Source organism: Macadamia integrifolia, chromosome 5 (genome assembly GCF_013358625.1).
Source record: "Macadamia integrifolia cultivar HAES 741 chromosome 5, SCU_Mint_v3, whole genome shotgun sequence".
Taxonomy (NCBI): domain Eukaryota; kingdom Viridiplantae; phylum Streptophyta; class Magnoliopsida; order Proteales; family Proteaceae; genus Macadamia; species Macadamia integrifolia.
In genome coordinates, this window is record NC_056561.1 from 18,766,052 (window position 1) to 18,786,441 (window position 20,390).

General features: G+C 40.6%; 1 protein-coding gene across 1 annotated transcript; it reads right to left on the bottom strand.

Annotated features, from left to right (window-relative positions):
- Nucleotides 1-16,018: 16,018 nt before the first annotated feature.
- Nucleotides 16,019-19,714, bottom strand: LOC122078320 (cinnamoyl-CoA reductase-like SNL6). The gene is made up of 5 exons (XM_042644252.1): nt 19,401-19,714; nt 19,139-19,326; nt 17,186-17,371; nt 16,445-16,598; nt 16,019-16,372 (listed from the first exon to the last, which is right to left on the bottom strand). Exons 1-5 carry the CDS (start codon nt 19,654-19,656, stop codon nt 16,056-16,058), a joined length of 1,101 nt encoding a protein of 366 aa, XP_042500186.1. The 5' UTR covers nt 19,657-19,714; the 3' UTR covers nt 16,019-16,055.
- Between the last annotated feature and the right edge of the window lie 676 nt (nt 19,715-20,390).

Genomic DNA, 20,390 nt, shown 5'->3' on the forward strand with positions numbered 1-20,390 from the left:
TGGAAAACTAACAAGTTTGATGGATCAAGGGACCCTAAAGCACACTTAAAAGTCTTCCTCAGTATTACTAAGTCATGGCAATGAGCAGGCAATTAGATGGGTCAAGCATTTATGTTGACATTGTCAGAAACAGCTTTGAGATGGCTCACGCAGTTGGAGCCAGCGTAGATACAAAATTATCCAACGTTGGTAAAAGCATTCACCAAACAATATTCATATAACACTGAGGCAGGTGTGAAGCGTCGAAGCTCGAAACCTTAAGGCAACAACCTAAGAAAGGGTTCACCACATTCTTGATGAGGTTCAGGAACAAGGCCGTCAAGATGATAGAGTGGCCTTCTGAAGCAGAACAAGTAGAAATGTTGATCGAGAGTATGTCTAAACCATATTATGATGTCCTCTACTACCAACACTTATAAACATTTGAAGCGTTGATAGCTACAGGGACATGCATTAAGAATTGGATTCTGAGGGAAGCACAGTACCTAGGAATGTCTTAAGATGCCACAAAGAGCTCCAAGGTTGGATGGGGAAAGGGTTCTGAAACCAATGTTGTCAATTCAACCCAATAGTCAGTGGTGGCCATATCTCCATCACAACCCTTTGTGATACAAGCGGATGCCCCGGCTCAGAGGTCCCCTCATCAAAGAAGGCAGTTTTCAGACTTGGGGATGCCAATCACAGCAGTATATGAGAAACTGAAGAAGCAATGGTTATGGAGAACAGTGGCTCCAAGAGTGATGTCCAATCCTCTCCCAAACTAGTATTGGGACTATGAGTATTGTGCTTATCATACCTAGAAGGGGCACTCCACTGAAAAATGTCTAGGGTTGCAGCATGCAGTTCAAGATCTGGTGGATAATGGGACGATTGAAGTCAAAGTCAAGCATCTCCTAATGTTATTACCAACCCACTTCCAGATCATGGTACGGTTGGTAATCTGGATGATGATGAGTTGGAAGAAAGTGACCCCAATCAGTTCATCCAGCCTAAGAAGCAGAAGGATCCTCTGATCGCCTGTGACTATCAGAAGATCTTGGCACAAATAACAAAGGCCATGAAACTTCCCTGTGTAGAAGAATCATCAGAGTCATCAGAAGAAGCAGAAGGGCAGATGTCCACCCTACCCTCCTTCATCTAACCGACCATTTCCTCCCTATTGTCCAGGATCAAATGTTCCATCATCATCCAATTAACATTTACCTTTATCCAACTATCCCTAATATCTACTATGCAATCCTCTACCTCTACAATATTATCACCCTCTACATCACCAACAACCTTTACTTTATCCTCAAGGAGAGGAAACCCCATCTCCCTCTCATCATACACCCACTCCATCTTGCCATTCACCATCTCCATCAGGATACCCTACCTCTAACGTTACATCCCCATCATACCACCCCACTTCATAGCCTTATCAACTTCCTATGAATCCCATTCCCAAGGTTTTGTTCATAACCCAAAGGAAGGATGGTTTGGTGGGTACAATTGGTGGAACATGCAAGAATTACCTGATTCTTTGAAAATGACTTCATCATCGGGATCAGTGAATGCTCTTGAGGAAGACCAAGAGGTAGATCCCACACCTCTGATTCAGCCAATGGCCTCACCAAAGCATAAGTCAGAAACAACTGAGGAAATTTCAGATGATCTCCTGAGAATAGTGATAGCACTATCAGTAGGTGAGAACATTAAAAAAGATGCCTCCCTAATCCACATAGGGAGTGGCACAGAAGAAGATGAATCAGATGAAGAACCCAATGAGGAGGAAGTCACTGAGGAAGAAGACACTAGCAATTATGATGACAGTGATAGTGCACATCCGGACTGGGATGACTACCTTGAGCCATAAGAGCAGGATGTAAATGATGAATCTGTGTACTATTTGCCCAGGGATCCAGGAAGTTACTCAGTGTTTGCCATCGGTAGCGATGACCTAGTACCAGATCCAACAGGTGGTACTTAACCTTCTCTCTACATAGAAGAAGGTGATTCCACATCAGATTCAGATGATGATGGGCCTGAAGACGAAGGAAGGGCAACAGAGGTTTACATGGAAGAGCAGACCCCTCTATTTGAGATGGAAGAAAAGATGTGTGAGATTTATTGAAACACACTAGAAATGCAAAGAAGGGTGGGTGAAATCAGCCAGATGTTGGGCAAAGTGACTGTCAGCGAACAGTACTACAAGGAGCAGCTAAATGACCTAGAAGAAATTGGGCCACAGGATACATTTGTAGAGGCGGTGGATTCCAAATGCTGTCCAATGCAGTTAAGAAGATGAGAGCTAGGGCTCTCGATATCTGTGGAGGACCTCGACTCCCTACCCTAAGCCGAGAGGGGGAGTCCGATGAAGATGATTCAATAGTAGGGATAATTACCATTATGAATAGTGATGATGAAGATCAGTATCCCACTGAGATCATTATAAAGATGCTCGTCACAGAGATGGAAACCAGGAGCGGTAAAGACTATAAAGGCAAGGCTCTAGGTGTAGAGCCGCCCAAGAATTACATGGCAGGTTCTAGCAGCTTGAAAAAGGAACCAAAAAATCTAGTGTTAGCTCAATTGAAGAAGGCTCAAGCTAACATTTCCATCTGGGGATTGTTGATGGCTTCTCCCTCTCATTGTGAGGCAGTATTGAAATCCCTCACTCATGTACAAGTACCGATCGAGATTGACCAGATGTAGCATTCCCACATAGTAGGGGTAACATACGCAATACAATCTCTGGTATTTCTTAGACACTAACATTCCCAAAGGGGGGGGCTGTACAACAAGGCATTGTATATCACGATGGATTTTCTTGACAAAACTATTCCTCAGGTCCTCATCGATAATGGGTCGGCCTTAAACATCTTGCCTTTAAGATCAGCCAACAGCATTGGCGTCAACATAAGTGAAATGAAAGCAATAGGCCAAATCATAAGGGCCTATGATAACACCAAGAGGGAAATTCTAGGAATATTCACCTTGGCTGTGATGATCAGCCCTGTGAAATTTGACATCAACTTCTAAGTCATTGATATACTGGCTTCCTTCAATATGCTATTAGCGAGGCCATGGTTACATCATGCTAAGGGTGTGTCATCTAACCTTCACCAGAATGTCAAGTTCATACATGGAGGAAAAGTGATTGTCGTCTCAGGGGACCCGGAAGTAGTTAATACTGTGGCCAATATAGAGTAAGGGGAAGAGAAGACAGAAGAGGTCCGCCTTGGCGGATTTGAGATAAAAGGCATTTGTGCTGTGATTTCAAAAGAGGCGATGGAAGCAAACACCTCAGTTGACTATGAGGCAACATTGAGCCCTCCTGTGGGCCAAATAATGAAGACCATGAAGTACTTCCCTGGTATGGGATTGCGAAAGTATGCACAAGGTGTATCCAAGTTACCAACCCCAGTTGTCAACAAGGGCAAGAATGGATTGGGGTATGTTCCTCAAAGTAAGGGCAAGGCCAAGATATTGAAGATGACTAGAAAAATATCCGCCACTTACTACCCCACTCTCAATGGGTACTTTGTAAGAGAAGGAGAAGATTTCCCATTCTGTGGAAATGTCGAGCCATGGTTTGATGAGACCGCCACCAAAATGCAACCAGGATTCAAAGTGTTCTTCCAAGACAAGTTCGACTAGGTGACATATGAAGTAGAACATCTGCAAGTTCAGAAGAGTGATCAGGAGAGTTGTATTACTGGAATAATTGAAGTTGCTGCATTGAGAGTGGGTCTTCCAGTAGCAATCCCGCAACTTTGATCCGGTTAAAAGAGCTACCAAGCCCTAGGATTCTCTTGAAATGGGAATGGGAAAAGAAGATAAAGCTCACTTGGAGTCTACCTTTTCCCAATGAGTTGAAGTTCCACATCTACTTTTTTCTACAAAAGCCTCGAGCACAAGAGCTTCATGACCTCAAGCCAAGGCCGTTCAGGGGAAGAATTGTTTTTTCCAAGCAGAGAAGAGCTCAGAAGATGATGATTTGCATGTACTGTGCTAGAACCAATTGTAATGGGAGATCATGTGAAGACGATCAAAGATGTGATCAGGGAGTGGGGATGGCTTCACTTAACAAGATGATGAAGCTAGACTACATAGAAGAGGGCTTGAGCAGCCTTGACCATCACTTTTCCCTCAACAAGTTTGGTTTTAGAGACCATGAAATTAGGTAGATGAAGTATGGACCAAGGGAGAAGCTAGACAAGTACACCACTGCCGTCGAAGAGGTAGCAGTAATCATCCTGGAAGGAGAAGAAGATGGCCCTTTGCCTCACTTACTCATCCACCAGTCTACTGAACAACTCCTGAACTGGATGAGCATTGGGGAGGACTTCAAGTTTACTCATGCCATTAAGACAACCAACCAAATTACCATTAGCATCAAGTAGATCGTCGAGTCTGTAGATGAACCTTATGCTTATAATTCTGCCATCGAGTCTTCTGTTTATGAGTCTCTTGTTCCCATAAAGGAAAGTCAAGAGTCCATGTATGTTGGGTCTGTCACTCCTTTATTCATCAATGAAATTTCCTATTCCGAGTATGACTTGCCTCCTTTTTCCGATGATGATCTAAATGAATATCAAAATGTAATAAAACAATGCAAACCAAAAAAAGACCAACCCATCTGTGAGGATACCCGGGTTATTAATTTGGGAACCACCAATGCCCTCAAGAGTTAAAAATTGGTATCACCCTAGAAGATGAAGAAGTAGAACAGATGATCAGCTTACTAAAGGAACTTGCAGAAGTCTTTGCCTGGTCGTATGAAGATATGCCTGGAATTGACACCAACATTGTACAACATCGTTTGCTGACTTACCTTGGGGTAAAGCCCATCAAGCAGAAAGTTAGAATAATGTGTCCTGAATAGAGTGAGAAGATTAAAGAAAAAGTCATGAAGTAATGGAATGCGGATTTCTTACAAGTGGTAGAGTACCCCCGATGGTTGGCCAACATTGTACCAATTCTAAAGAAAGATGGAAGAGTACGTATGTGTGTGGATTTTCAAGATCTCAACAAAGTGAGCTCGAAAGATGATTTCCTATTACCTCATATTGATGTATTGGTTGACAGCACCGCAGGGCACGCCTTGCTATCATTTATGGATGGATTCTTAGGATATAATCAAGTGAGTATACACCCATAGGATCGTGAGAAAACATTCACTACTCCACGGGGTACTTATTGCTACAAGGTCATGCCTTTTGAATTGAAAAATGCCAGGGAACTTATCAGAGAGCAGCTACATCCATCCTACATGACATGATACATAAGGATGTGGAGGTCTATGTGGATGATATGATTGTGAAGTCAAGAGATCGACCGGGGCACATTCCGATGTTGAGACATTTCTTCGAAAGGATCAAGAAGTACCAGTTAAGGTTGAATCCCCAGAAGTGTGTGTTTGGGGCAACGGCAGGGAATTTGTTAGGTTTCTTGTTGAGCGAAAGAGGCATCAAAGTTGACCCCATCAAAATCAAGGAAATTCAAGAAATACTCACACCTCACACAGAGAAGCAAATCCGAGGGTTCTTGGGTCACATCCAGTACATCAATAGGTTCATACCCAGCTGACCAAGACATGTGAACCAATTTTCAAGTTGCTGAAGAAGGATCAACCCATGAAATGGAATGATCAATGTCAATAGGCTTTTGACAAGATAAAAGAATATCTCATGAACCCGCCAGTGTTGACACCACCAGTGGAAGGAGAACCGCCCTTATTGTATGTGTTAGTTAGAGAAAATTCCATGGGCTCATTGCTAGCTCAGAAAGAAACAGATAAGGGGGCGGAGTACACCATATATTACCTCAGCAAGAAGTTTCTGGAGTATGCAACATGGTACACATCTCTTGAGAGAACCTGTGATGCATTGGTTTGGGCCACCAAAAGGCTGCGACATTACATGATAGCATATTCAGTAGATTGATCTCAAGGATGGATCCAATCAAGTATCTCTTCGAGAAACCAGCTCTCATAGGAAGAATGGCTCATTGGCTGCTATTATTATTAGAATTTGACATCACTTATGTTGCTCAGAAAGCTATCATGGGGCAAGCTATAGCCGATCATTTGGCTACCTGCCCAACTGAAGATGGAAGAGAGCCCTAGATGATGCTTTTCCAAATGAAGAGATTTCAACAATTGAAGAAGAAGACACATCCAATAAATGGCAGTTATTCTTTGATGGGGAAACCAACCAGAAGGGGTCTGGTGCAGGGATTTTTCTTGTCACTCTAGATAGCCTTCATCTGCCCTGGTCATTCCGCTTTGATTTTTCATATACCAATAACATTGCTGAGTATGAAGTATGTGCCTTGGGACTTGAGATAGCCCTAACCATTAGCATAAAAAGAATCAAAGTATATGGGGATTCAGGATTCGGCCATTGTCATATGTCAGACACAAGGAAAGTGAAAAACCAGAAATGAAATGTTGAAGCCGTACCAAGAACATTTGGAAGAGGTGATCGAACATTTTGAGAAGATCTCATTTGAAAACTTCAAAAGAGATAACATCCAATTTGCTGATGCCCTGTCAATCTTTGCATCGATGGTAGAATGCAATCCGATGGCCAAGATTCGACCATTCTTAGTGGAGCAAAGAAGCAAGCCTATCTACCAGAATACGGTGAATTCTCTCACTATAGATGGCCGATCTTGGTTTGCTCACATTGTGGACTTCATCAGGGAGAGGAAGTATCCAGTTGAAGTTACCGATAGGGAAAAGAAGTTCCTGAGGAGATATGCTACCCAGTTCACCTTCCAAGGAGATTTGTTTTACAAAAGATCCTATGATGGGATACAACTGTTGTGTGTAGATAAAGAACAAGCTCAAACAATCATGAAAGAAATTCATCAAGGCCTTTGCGGACCCTATATGAATGTCAAAATGTTAGCCAAGAAGATCCTCAGATTGGGATATTATTGGAATACAATGGAAGCAAATTGTGTCAGCTATGTTAAGAAATGCCACAAGTGCCAGATGTCTGCCAACATCATACATATCCTGCCAACAGAATTGCACTCACTTAGTTCCCCTTGCCATTCTCCACTTGGGGCATTGACATCATAGGGAAGGTCAACCCCAAAGCATCCAACAGACATAAGTTCATCTTGATGGCCATTGATTACTTCACCAAGTGGGTTGAAGCTCAATCATATACAGTTCTCACATCAACCAAGGTAGCAAAGTTCATTCAAGAAAACATCATTAGCTAGTATGGAGTACTGTAAGAGTTGATATTAGATCAAGGATCCCATTTTTGGGGCAAGATTGATAAGATTTGCATAAAGTTCGGCATCAAGAGGCATCGTTCTACTACTTATAGGCCATAGACCAATGGGGTAGTAGAAGCAGCCAACAGAACATCAAGGTCATCCTCCAAAAGATGGCAGAAACACATAAGAATTGAGCAGACAAGTTACCACTTGCATTATGGGCATATCAGACTTCTGTTCGATCCTCGACTAGGACAACTCCATTCTCCTTGGTATAAGGAGTTGAAGCAGTTTTGTTAGTAGAAATCCTAGTACCATCCCTAAGGGTACTGTTGGATAGTCAATTACTAAAAGGAGAATAGGTGAAAGCTAGGCACGATGAGCTCAATTTTATTAATAAAAGGCATATGAAGGCCATGGATTATCTAATAAAATATCAACTAAGAATAGCAAGAGCTTTCAACAAAAATGTGAAGCCCTGACACATAGAAGAGGGTGAGCTTGATCTTTGTGAACAAAGAGCTCCAATTCATGATCCAAGAGGAAAGTTTCGGCCCAATTGGAGTGGCTCATTTAGTGTCAAAAAAATTCTACCAGGAAAAATAGTGAAGCTTACTGACCTCAATGGGGAAGAAGTATTAGGATTGGTCAACATGGATCAACTCAAGAGATATTATGTTTAATCGGGTGAATAGCCCGAACTACGCTAGACCTGATTCCTCCCAAGGGATACGTAGGCAACTTGACATGCTCAAGTGCGTCTTAATCATCTCAAGGCAATAAATTGGTTCCCAGATTCATAATCAAGGTACCCTAAAAGATTATCATAGCTTGTGTCCCACAAGAATCACCATTTGGCATATATGACCATCAGGAATCTGTCATTCCCCTATGGTCCATCACATCTCATCTAGAACTTCATTTTTCCCAAGAATCGTCATTCGAGATACATGACCATTAGGAATCTTCCATTCCCCTGTGGTCCTCCTAATACCTATCCAGGGTTTCATCTCTCCCCCAAAGATTGCCACCCAACACTATTAATCAAGGCCAGCTCATTCCTCACCCTTGATTAATTAAGACTTTGATGCATAATGATAAAGGTTTGGTTGTGACAATGGCTAATGTCAATATACCTTTTCTTTGCTTAATTTGGTTTCAGGAAAGATCATGGACTCTTTGGATGAGACACTGAGGAAGTGGACATTGAACATTGGCATCTCTGTGCCAGACCTGCTAAAATCAATGAATTTGTCTATGCTCGACCAGATCAGATGTACGAAATTGCACCATGGCTTACTCAAACAAGCATCTCAACATTGGGATGCTAATCTCCATGTATTCTAGTTTAGGACCGTTGAGATATGTCTAGCTCCGGAGGAATTGGTGGATTTTTATCCACTCCAAGAATTGTCTCCTCACATTGTAGCTCATCTTTCCTCCCTTTGGTAGGAGAATTGTATTCATGTAATACATTTGCTTTCACTTAGTAGTAAAGTATGGTGATGCTTGAATTTTTACATTATTCTAATTGCCCTAATGAATGCTTGAGTTGTGGAATTCATCATGCCTAAATAATCGAAATGTAGAAAAGTTTCTTAAAATTAAGAAATTCTTCATTTCAAAAGTACAAAGTACATAACAAAAAAGACAAAGAAAGAAAATAAAAGAGGAACAAGCATGTGGAGGGCAAAGAAAAATCCAAAAAGAAACACTGTATTTGTATCTTGCCAGGAAAGGATCGTTTCAATATCCTCTTTGGTACCATATTTGGAGCAATCCATGGTAAGCATCATTACATTGGCCTCAGGTGGCCAAATCTCATTACATCGGCCTCAGGTGGTCAAATCTCATTACATCGGCCTCAAGTGGCCAAATCATCATTACTTCGGTCCCGAGTGGCCAAATCATCATTACATTGGCCTCAAGTGGCCAAATCTCATTACATTGGCCCCAAGCGGCCAAATCTCATTACATCAGCCCCAAGCAGCCAAATATCATTACATCGGCCCCAAGCAGCCAAATCTCATTACATCGGCCCTAAGTGGCCAAATCTCATTACATCGGCCCCAAGTGGCCATATCTCATTGCACCGGCCTCGAGCAAGCCAATCTCATTTGACCGACCCTATCAACTTGTAATCATTTGCACCGGTCCAAAGGAGTCCAATTTCATTGTACATCTAAACCAAGACTAAATCCCAGATTGGATCGAAAGGCCCAACTCGAAAACTCCTCCAGAGATCGGCATATGGTAGCCTGGTTGAAGGAAATTAAGGTGAATTTGTTAAAGCCCAGATTAGATCAAAATGCCCAACCTAGAAACCCCACCCGAGATCGGCATATGGAATCCCGATCAAAGGAAATTAAGGTGAATTTGCTAAATCCCTTCTGCAAAGAGGGTTCAAACCTTTGCAAAAATTTCTAGAATTGCATTCGCCAAACTAGATCAATCTCAAGTACTAACATCTTCTACAAGAATGGCGTAAAATCCCTGCATGTAAGATCAGCAAACCAGGTAAGATTCTAAACTTTGACTAGTTAGAAAATATTACCTGATACATTTTCAACTCTGACATTGTTGAGCAAGATGATGGCAGTACATGCTCTGGGTGACAAAATGTGGTCATTCTTTTCTTTGCCCTTCGACTGTTGGCACATGCCTCGGCCAAAGAGGGGTATTCTGTAGACACCAAATTTTATCACCCTACCCCGGCAATGACGATACAAGAACGGTGGATGTGAACTCTCACTTCCAATCAGCGGAGATGCTTGATAGTGGTAATCTACTCTTAACCATTCTCAAACCTACCCAAACCTTGATTTAACCAAAATCCCTAAAACCCGATGTGGGAGGAAAGAGGGTCCAATTTTAACTTTTCATATGCAAAAGAATCAGTCAAAAGTGATCATATGAATGGATAGTAGTCGAAAATACGATTCCAATGATATATGGTGCATCAAAATTGGACTTATGGATCTCCCATAATCATTCCCGAAAGTCATCGTCACTTCCAAAGATTTTTTGATATTTTCGTATTTTTTCCAAAAATTCCCCTGACAGTTGGGTTTTCTGCTAAAAATCTCATTTTTTAAGAATATATTATATTTGTCAGAAAAGATCTTGTCCACTTTCACAAGCAAGAGAAAATCTTCACCACTTTCAAAATTATCACATCACACTTTATGTCATGTCATTGGTCTTTAGCCACTGAATAAATATTAGGTGTCATCATCTTATTGATTAAAATTCTCCTGACAGTCGGATTTTTTGCTAAAAATTCTTCCGATAGTTGGGCTTTCTGTTAAAAATCCCACTTTTTGAGAAAAGATTCTATTTGTCCCAAAAGATCTTGTCCACTTTCACAAGCAAGAAAATATCTTCACCATTTTTAAAATATCACATCACATTTTATGTCATGTCATTGGTCTTTACCCACTGGATAAAAATTAGGTCGAATCATCTCATTGATTAAAATTCTCCTGAAAGTAGGTTTACTATGAAAAATTCCCTCGACAGTCTGATTTTCTGCTAAAATTCTCACTTTTTGAAAAAAGATTCTATTTGTCAGAAAAGATCTTGTCCACTTTCACATGCAAGAAAATATCTTCACCATTTTCAAAAATATCATATTACACTTTATGTCATGTCACTAGTCTTTACCCACTAGGTAAAAATTAGGTGTTATCATCTCATTGATTTCAAAAAAACTATAAATACCCCCCTTTCACTTGTAAAAAGGACCAAAGACTCTCTTTAGAGCAACCCTTTTCTTGTAGGAGCTCTGCCTTCTATCCTCCTCTTTCCCTTCCCTTTGAGCTTCTTCGGGCCTTCGAAGTGATCTTTGCAAAGATCTGAAGTTCTGCTCAGATCTTCGAAGTGTTCTTCGGGGTTTTGAAGAACCTCAATCCAAGTTTTAGTTCCATCAATTTTTTTGACAAAAATGAAAATTTTTTAGCTTCCCCCTTTGAGTGCTTTTGGTTTTTTTTTTACCAAAAAAGGAAAGTTTCAAGCCAAAGCCTTGTTCGAGTGCCACCTCAGCTTAGCCTTCCATAACCCATCCCTAGAGGAAGCTCTACCTGAGTGCCCCTAGAATCTTTTTCAAAAGTAGCCAATCCCAGCGGAAGCTCTGCCCAAGTGCCCCTGGAATCTTTTCCAAAAGTAACTTGTCCCAGCAGAAGCTCTGCCCGAGTGCCCCTAGAATCTTTCCAAAAGTAGCTTATCCCTAATAGAAGCTCTACCGGAATCAACAGTCAACAAACAAGCCAATCCTAAGTCAGAATTTTGTCTGCAGATAACCACAGTCAACATCTCCTGAAATCGAAAGTTGGAGCTCAAGACCATCTTCCCCCAAGCCGGGAGAATCTATGAGAAAAGTCAGCATCAACCAGGGGCCCACCCCTCTTTGACTCGAAACAGGGGTCAAATTCAAGTATAATCTCTCTCCTCATTTAAGCATAATATAGATATCTAATTAATCTTGGTTTAGTGTACATAAACAGTTGTTTTTATTTAATGTACATATGTTTGATAATTTAGCCATGCATACAGAATAGGAATAAATTGTGAAAAATGTTCGTTTTTAACCATCTAGTAGGAAGACCTATTGAACTAGGCAGAGTGGGTGCCTAACACCTTCCCAACTCTATAACCTGAGTCTTACTCTAAATCTCTGGACTAGACCAATTTTTGGGCCCTTTTCTCAGGAATTGGGCCTACCCCCGAGTATTAGGCCCATAATCCTAGGTGGTGACTCCACACCCTTTTTGTATGATCCCAATTCCCCGTATTGGACTAACATCAAACCCCATCTTTATGCTGAACCTGGTACACTTGCGAAATAGGCTTTCAAGTATTTTTGAGCTGTGATACAATGGTGTGGGGCCCGTAAAAGCACACACGAAAGCACTCCCCACCTTATCCACCAAAGGATATCAAGAGAGAGGAGAGAAGGCCCGAATCCCGGAGACCTTCCCCCTGACGGGGATATCTCCGATCCGAGGCCCACTACCTTACACCAAGATTTCAATTCTTCTGAATGGTGGGCCGATAGGGTACTTTGGGCCGGAGAGGGGCTTCAGACAAGGGGCCCCTCTATCCCCAATGCTTTTCATTTTGGTTGAAGAAGTGCTCTGTAGAGGATTGCTTTTGCTTGTGGCAAAGAGGAAGCTCAAGCCGCTTAAGGGCCCTCGTGGGGTGATAACTCCTGGTCACAATCTCTTCGCAGATGATATTTTTATTTTTTCTAATGCCTTGATCAGGTGCTTTCGTCATTTAAAGCGATTCCTTCTCAGGTATCAAGAGTTTGCAAGGCAATGTATAAATTTGGGGAAGAGCAAGTTGTTAGTTGGCCATATTTCTCCTCAGAGGAAGCAAGCAATTATGGCAAAAATGGGCATTCCTCTCTATTCCTTCCCCACCAGATACTTGGGCATGGCAATCTTTAAGGGCAGAGTTAAAAAGGGGGCAATTATGCCAATTTTGTACAGGGCAAAGGATCGATTGGTGGGTTAGAAAGGTAAACTGCTTTCGATGGCAGGTAGAGTGGAGTTAGTGCGAACTATCATCTCGAGCATGCCTTTTCATAGCTTTGCGGTCTATTGGTGGCCTACGTCACTTATTGAGACTTTGGAAAGGTGGATGAGAAACTTTGTATAGACAGGGAAGTGGAGACCTCGAAGAAAATAGTGGTTAATTAGGACCAGTGTTGTAAGCCTAAGGAGGAAGGGGGCTGTAGAGGTTGAGAGATGTCAATAAGGCTGCTTTGCAAAATAGCTTGGAGAATAAAAAATGAAGACTCCTTGGCGAGTAGGTTCTTGAGGGCTAGGTTCTTAAGCAAGGAAGGCTATCCTAAGAAAGGGTTTAGGAAATCTTCTATTTGGCCCAGGATAAGAAGGATGTGGGACTATATCTCATCTAAGGAGAGATGGATTATGGGTGATGGTCGAACAATAAAATTTTGGAAGGGTAGTTGGGTGGGTCAAGCCACCCTAAATGATAGAGAGGTGATGGAGGGTGTCGATCCCCTTCTCTTAGATGGGAAAGTGAGTCGGTTTATTGAGGACTTCAAGTGGAATTTCCCAAATGTGAATTCCAATCTTATGCGAGGCATTATTGATGGGGTTATGAAGATCTACATCCCAGATTTTGTGTGTAAAGACAGGAGCATCTGGTCCCTATCTCATGATGGGGAGTTTAATTCTAAATCAGCTTGGGAGGATATTAGGGTGAAGAAGCCAACTGCTCCTTGGGCCTCTATTATCTAGTGCAAAAAACAGCAGCCTCGGTTTCTACTCTAGTGTGGAGGGTGATCTATGGTAAGGTGCCCCCGGATGATGCAGTGAAGAAGAGAGCAGTGCCCTTTGCCTCTAGATGTGAGCTGTGCAAATCGGATGAGGAGTCTATAGAGCATGTATTCCTGAGTTGTCCCTTTTTTAATGAGAAATGAGGTTTATTATGTGACTGCTTCAATGTCCGTTGGCATGTTCAAGGATCGATTATTGATCTTGCTCAGTGGTGAAAACGAAAGCTGAAAATGGTCTGCTGCAAGGAGGTGTGGAGCTTGAGTATGGCGACGGTTTTGGACCATTTATGGAGGGAGAGAAATACAAGAAAATTTGAGAATAGATCTCGTTCAAGCAGATATATCTTCCTCATGGTTCTTGAAGACATTAGAAGAAATAAGCCGAGGACTAGAGGAGAGGTCAAATCCATGGCTGATTTGCAGTGCTACAGGCGTCTCGGTCTTCTTTCTTAAGGCTCTGGTCACAAGGATATTTTGGAAGTTTTCTGGTGCAAGCTTCCAATTAATTGGATTAAACCAAACTTTGATGGAAGCTCGTTGGAAAATCGGGCCGTGCTGGTGCGGGGGGAATCTTTCGCAATCACTTTGGCAGAGTCTTGGGTTCATACAAGAAATTCATGGGAGTTATAGGTGTTTTTGAAGCTGAAGTGGAGGGGCTGATACGTGCCAAAGACATGGATATTCACCAGTTGTGGGTGGAACTGACTCTAGTGCGGTTGTGATTCGTGACTATGGTGCATCAATGGACGATCCCATGGTTTGCTCTTCAGAGATGGTTGTATCTTCAACCATTCCTGGATAGAATAAGCTAGAAGATAACTCACAACTTCAGAGAAGGAAATTCAATTGTTGACTATTTGGCCAGAGATGCGGCTAAGTCTGGGAATTCGGGTGTTATTGTGGGATTCCCGTTTCACATTCTGGATCTCCTTGCAAGGAATTCAGATGGGAGACCTCACTTCAGGTTTTCTTAGTGTTCTTTCTTTCCTCCTGTTGATGGCCGTGCCAAAGGTGGGAGGTTAGGAATTGCTTGTGGTGGTTGGGTTTATGTATGGTTTTTCGCTTTTATTTTTCCATTAATGAAATAATTTTCTAGCAAAAAATAATGCACAACATTTTCAGATTCCTCCTGGACTATATTGGATGGGGAGGTTCTGAGCTCCCTCCTTCCCCAAAAGCTTCCAAAAGCAAACTCTCCCTGTTGACACAAGTCTCCCAAAACCATCTTAATTTCCAAAAGGGTTCTCTCACAACTTTGATCACAATTGAAAGGAATCCCTCTTGCTTGAACTGTCAAAAGGTCTCTTTGGATTCTTACCATATCACTTATACATGACACTCCATCTCTTCCCATGGCCTTCTATTCCCTCTTTCTCTTGCTAAGTTTCTTGAGAGCGAATCTTTTCGACATTAATACCAGTTTGTATGGAAGTCTAAGCAGAAGGAAGAAGATGATCTGAAGGATCAAGCAGGGGCAACAACATGATATGACAATGCAGTCAGCAGCAAGCATGTTTGAATCCTCCATGTCACTGGGGATTGTTGGAGCAAAGGGAAGAGAAGAGATATTGATGGTGAGGAAGAAGATGGTTAATAGAAGTTGTTCCTTGTTAATCAAGGAATGAGTCCTTTCCCCTCTTAGGAGGAATTGGGAAGGGTGAAGCAAGAACAATCTGTTTCAAAGCTAGATGACTTGTACTATTGCATTACCTGAAATATTTCTTTAAAGTTATCAAAAATAAAAAGTGTTTATAATACAATCTAATCCTTTTATAAAAAGAAAATGTTTCGTGGAATTACAATTGTATTTTAAGGAAAAAATTGTAATGACACTAGTGTGTAGATTCTTGTAGACACCCTCTCACATCCCATCGTAAACCCCTAACTCTCTCCCATTATAACTTAACTCCTACTAGAAGACTCGATTTCCCACTCCCTCATTGGTGAGAAATTGCGCTCCCATAGTGATCCATCTCCCTTCTATTTATTTGGGTAGCAAAAAAAATCATATTTTTAGTACCAAAAAAAGAAAAAAAAAATAGAATTCATATTTTGAAGCCCTCCAATCAGAGCTACCATTTCCCGAATCTAGATTCCATTCCACTTGGAGATCATTCCCACACAGGGATTAACTGTCCATGGGTGCAAGACCCATCTCTAGCGTGCGAGAATCATACCCTATGGATGATGGATCCCATGCGGGGACAGAATCCGGACTCCCTCTTCCACCCTAATCCTAAAAAAGAAGAGAGAGAGAGAGAGAGAAGGTGAAGGGGAGGGGGAAAATAGCTTTTGGATTCCAAGGAAAGATTTCTCTTCTTATTATTAAAGCCCACTCTCGCTTTCCATACATAACTTGAGGACTTTATGAGTATACGTAATGAATTGCCTTCCAGAGAAAGCTTACTATTTGATTCTCTCTCTACCATATATTTCTCATGACTCTTTCTCTCTCCACCATATATTTCTCAGGACTCTCTCACGTAACACCATCAATGATAAGAAAAAACTATACTGATTAGGAAGTTGTAATTCACTGATTGCAAGATACATGTTGAGAAGCATAAGATACCAATTTAGCAAGCTTAGCATTACTAAGAGGGCCCTGGTCACTTTCTTCATCTTCTACATGGTTTGATAAAGCATTTCTTCCTCTTGACAATAGGCCATGCATCTTCAACCCATTCTCAAGATCGATAACCTCATCTAATCTTTTCACAACTCTATCAAAGCATAAGTATCTCCCACAAGCTCCATAATCCATAGCTTCATAAACATCTACATGAGCCTTTGCAGCAGTGTCAACATCCACAGTTGCCAACACACCTTGTTCTATCATCACCTGTCCTCCTGCACATCACCTTACCTTATTAATTATTGTTGTGGCCAAGTACAGAAAAGACTTTTTTGTTTTTTGGTTACCTTTAAGATAGGGTAGAGAAGCTTCAGTGTGAGCGTTTGGAAAGGTGGGAGCCATGACAAGGGCAGGGCAAATAGTGGCAAGATTAACTTTCATTTCTTTGGACTTCCTCCACGTAATCTTCTCTGCTGTCGTCTTACCCAAGGCAAGCCAAAGCTGCACAGCAAAAAAAAAAAAAAAAAAAAAAAATGGAGAAACCAGTTCACTTACGATGCAATGACAAATTACTATTTCTTCAAACACCCAAGTCCCACCAACCAAATATATTCTCTTAGTCATACCCAGGGGTGTCAATTCTACGCCTGCACTTGTGGTTAGCCCAATCAAGGTCGATCGAAAAAACCCAAGACTGGTTCGGACCAATTATTAAATGTGCAGGACTTAAACTCGGACCGAATAATATCCGGTTGCTCTAGATGCGAGGTCCCGACTGGGACCAACCACTAAGAGCCCATTTAGAAATAAATAGATTAATAGCCAACTTAGCCCATTAGTGGTAACCCCATTAAATGATCAGTACTCGACTGACTGTTTATAAATGAGACAATGTCTAACTTATCAGGGCTAATTACTTAATTAGCCGATCACAATGTGGGATCCTAAAGTAGTGGGGACCTATTGACATCCTTATTCATAAACCAGGGGGGAGGATTGGGGGTGATAAACACTAGAGTATCTTCCCAAGTAATCAAAAGTAGAAATCATATATGCAATTATTTTGTTGGTAACTAGATTTTAAAAACCTTGTTGTCTCGGCAGAACTCTTCATCACTCCAACAACTCTCATCGATGACTGCATTGGCAACATTGGCTTGCCATATAGAAGCGAGTAGAGATGAAGTAAAGATACATCTCTTCACACATGCAGTTCTCCCACACGCCTCAATAACGTTCTTTGCTCCCTCTGTCTCCAAAAAGGCCATTGTTTCCTGTAAAGTTAATCAAGTAAAGGATCATCATCGGATCTATCAATTTTGGATCTTGTCATATTTATCCAATGGTCAAAATTACTACATCATCTTATCACGGGACTCAAAACAGTGAACTTTTTTGATAAGCTTACAATTCCTTTTTAATTGAAGTCCAGACCATTTGGCTAATGGTCTATCCTTTGTAACTTTTGGTGTTTTAAAATTGGAGGTTGACAAGTTTCATAAGTTGCCACTTGACAAGCAATTATAGAGTACCTTAATCTAGGAAACTGTTCTTTTTTTTTTTTTAATCAAATTTCAACGCATAATTACAGACTGTATAGATCAAAATGCATCAAAAGTTTTAGAAAACGACTAAAATGCCTTTTTGAGCAACTCTGAATCATTTTAATAAGATGCTAGTATGACCCTACCATATACTAGGGGAAGGGGCAAATATATGGGAGAAAGGGGATCACATCAGAACTCTATCTTCCTTCATCGAGCAGTGAAGGAAAACTATCCTAAATGTAATGACTTGTTAGTGACGATTATTGTCTCAAGGTCAAATTTCCTTCGCACATGGATATGGAAAACTTGGATAGATGCAAGTGGGTCAATGTGATAGATACCATAGATGTCTCATTAATTCATAGTTTCATTATAGGGCAAGCTTTCTCTAAGCCTTAAAGGTATCCCACACCCCCTCGCAAAGAAATATTAATTTTTTTTCAGATAAAGATAGATAAAACAAATAAAAAAAAATTCCCTATGAGTGAGGAAATAATTTTTCTTTCATAAAATTACAAGAAAGGAATTTCCCTGTAATTAAACATAATAGCATTTTCATAATTTTGAACTCACTGTTAAGATATTTCGACTACTTGTCCTAGGTTGGAATTGAGAGGTGAAATAGTTGTGGGTTCCTCTATCACATTAACCCACCCATGTTGCTAATTAGCAAGTACCAATAGAATTCAACTACCATGATCACAAGGGCAAAGTTTTGCAACACAATATGTTTAACAATATTTATCCAAACAATCCACTATGTTTGAGTTATGCGAAGATCCGATCTACTAAATTCAATCATTGAATAATAAATATATTATCGTATGGATAGTTTTCATGTTAAATTTCATGATCTATCTCAACCATATAGTCCACCATCTAAGATATTGTTACAATAGACTTTTGTCCAAGGGTTTGAATCATGACAATCAAGTACTATACTTGTGGCACAAATATCATAGTCTAAAATATGACTCATGGATACATATGAGAAAATAGTCATAGTTTTCTTACAAGAAAAAAATGAAAGAGAATGATGAAAGTTTATTTTTCTTTTGGTGATTTGATGTTTTCACAAGATAAATCTGGGCTAATTGATTTATTGGTTTTTAAATTAAAACATCTTTTCACTCAGAGTTGGGAGAGACATAATAATATCTAGAGTATTAATATATCATACATGGAATGTTTGCCAATATAAAATGATATATTTGATTAAATTAGACTATGAAATTGGACATCATGATCTAGATCATGTTCCCTCTATCAAACTGTCAGATAATCATATCATTTAATGAGGCAGAAATATACATTGGATGTGTGTCAAATAATATAAATAAAATATGCAATTCGATTTGTTGTTGATCTAGATCATGTTCCTTTTATCCAAAAGTTAGAATGACAATATCATCTATGGTAGGGTAGATGTTTTGTGATATTTATAAATAATAATAAAAGACCTTTGTGATAATAATAATTCACAGTTTGACTAACCGAATAACCGGAGACGCCGTGAGGGTCGAAAGAAGAGGAGGTGTGGAAAACTGCACAACAACCAGTGAAGGCCCTGCAAAGACTATCCACATCTCCCAACTTGCCCACCACCACACTCTCCAATCCCACTCCCACCTCCTCATCCATCCCTCCTCCTTTCAACTTCATCATCATCTCCTCCACTTCCACTGTTAAAACCATTAGATTATGCTCATCATCATCTCAAAAAGAGAGAGAGAGAGAGAGAGAGAGAGAGATCTACCTGGGTGTTGTAAAGCAAGTCGAACGAGGTAGCCACGAGCCAAGAGTTGCTTGAGTATGTGAGAACCCAAATAGAAATTCCCACCAGTGAGACAGACCAACCTCCTCTCTTCACTCCCCTTCATATTCCCCCCTAAACCATTGAAGCTTCTTCCCCATGGATTATTCTCTTGTTCACAAAGAGGTGGTGAAGGTGGTGATGCTGGTGTTGCCTGAGGCTTAGATACCACCACCTCTCCTCCTCTGCAACTCATCATATTCCTCTACTTCTCTCCCTCACTCTAAGCTAAGGACAACTAATTTTGAACACGAGAAGAGGATATGAAACGTGAAGTGGTAGGTATGAAATGTAGAAGATTAGATAGAAACGTGGTCTCCAGACTCTCATTCATTTTCTTCTAATAAATACTACACTTTCAACTATTCAAAATTTTGTTACTCATTTCTCTAATATACCATAATTAAAGCATCATAACCGTTGGATCTGAATCTACTTTGTTCCTTTTTTGATCATCCACTTTGGCTTTGATTTATTGAAGAAAGAGAAATATACTATTATTGGAAATGTTTTCTGGCTGCTGGCTAAAAATGTATCTACCCATGTTGTCATCTACCTAACTAAAAAATTTTAGGCTCCATATGGATATGGTAGTATATTCATATATCAAGATACACAACTTTAAAACTTAGTTGAAAAATCAATTTCTTCTACAACTACCAGGCAACTTCGACTTAAATACCTAATTATACTTTGTTCAGTACCTATCAAAAGAGAGAGACCGCATTTTGGCTTATCCATATATACATAGCTTTAATTAATACCAAACTACCAGAATTGCCCGCAGCACGGGGGAGAGGACGGATTAATTCTCGTACGACGCCTGATCCACACTTGGATTTCACTTAATCTCTCTTCTTTCAATTCGATTTTACTTTGAGCGGAGGGAAGATGATGCACTTCGGAATAAGTGACCAAAAAAGTCACACATGG

Excerpts from the sequence above, each read along its gene's own strand:
- LOC122078320 (XM_042644252.1), bottom strand. The coding sequence starts at position 19,656 with ATGATGAGTTGCAGAGGAGGAGAGGTGGTGGTATCTAAGCCTCAGGCA. Across the intron at positions 17,372-19,138 it reads ACGGCGTCTCCGGTTATTCG|GAAACAATGGCCTTTTTGGA; the intron begins GTTAGTCAAACT and ends TTAACTTTACAG. Across the intron at positions 16,599-17,185 it reads AGTTCTGCCGAGACAACAAG|CTTTGGCTTGCCTTGGGTAA; the intron begins GTTTTTAAAATC and ends TTTGCTGTGCAG.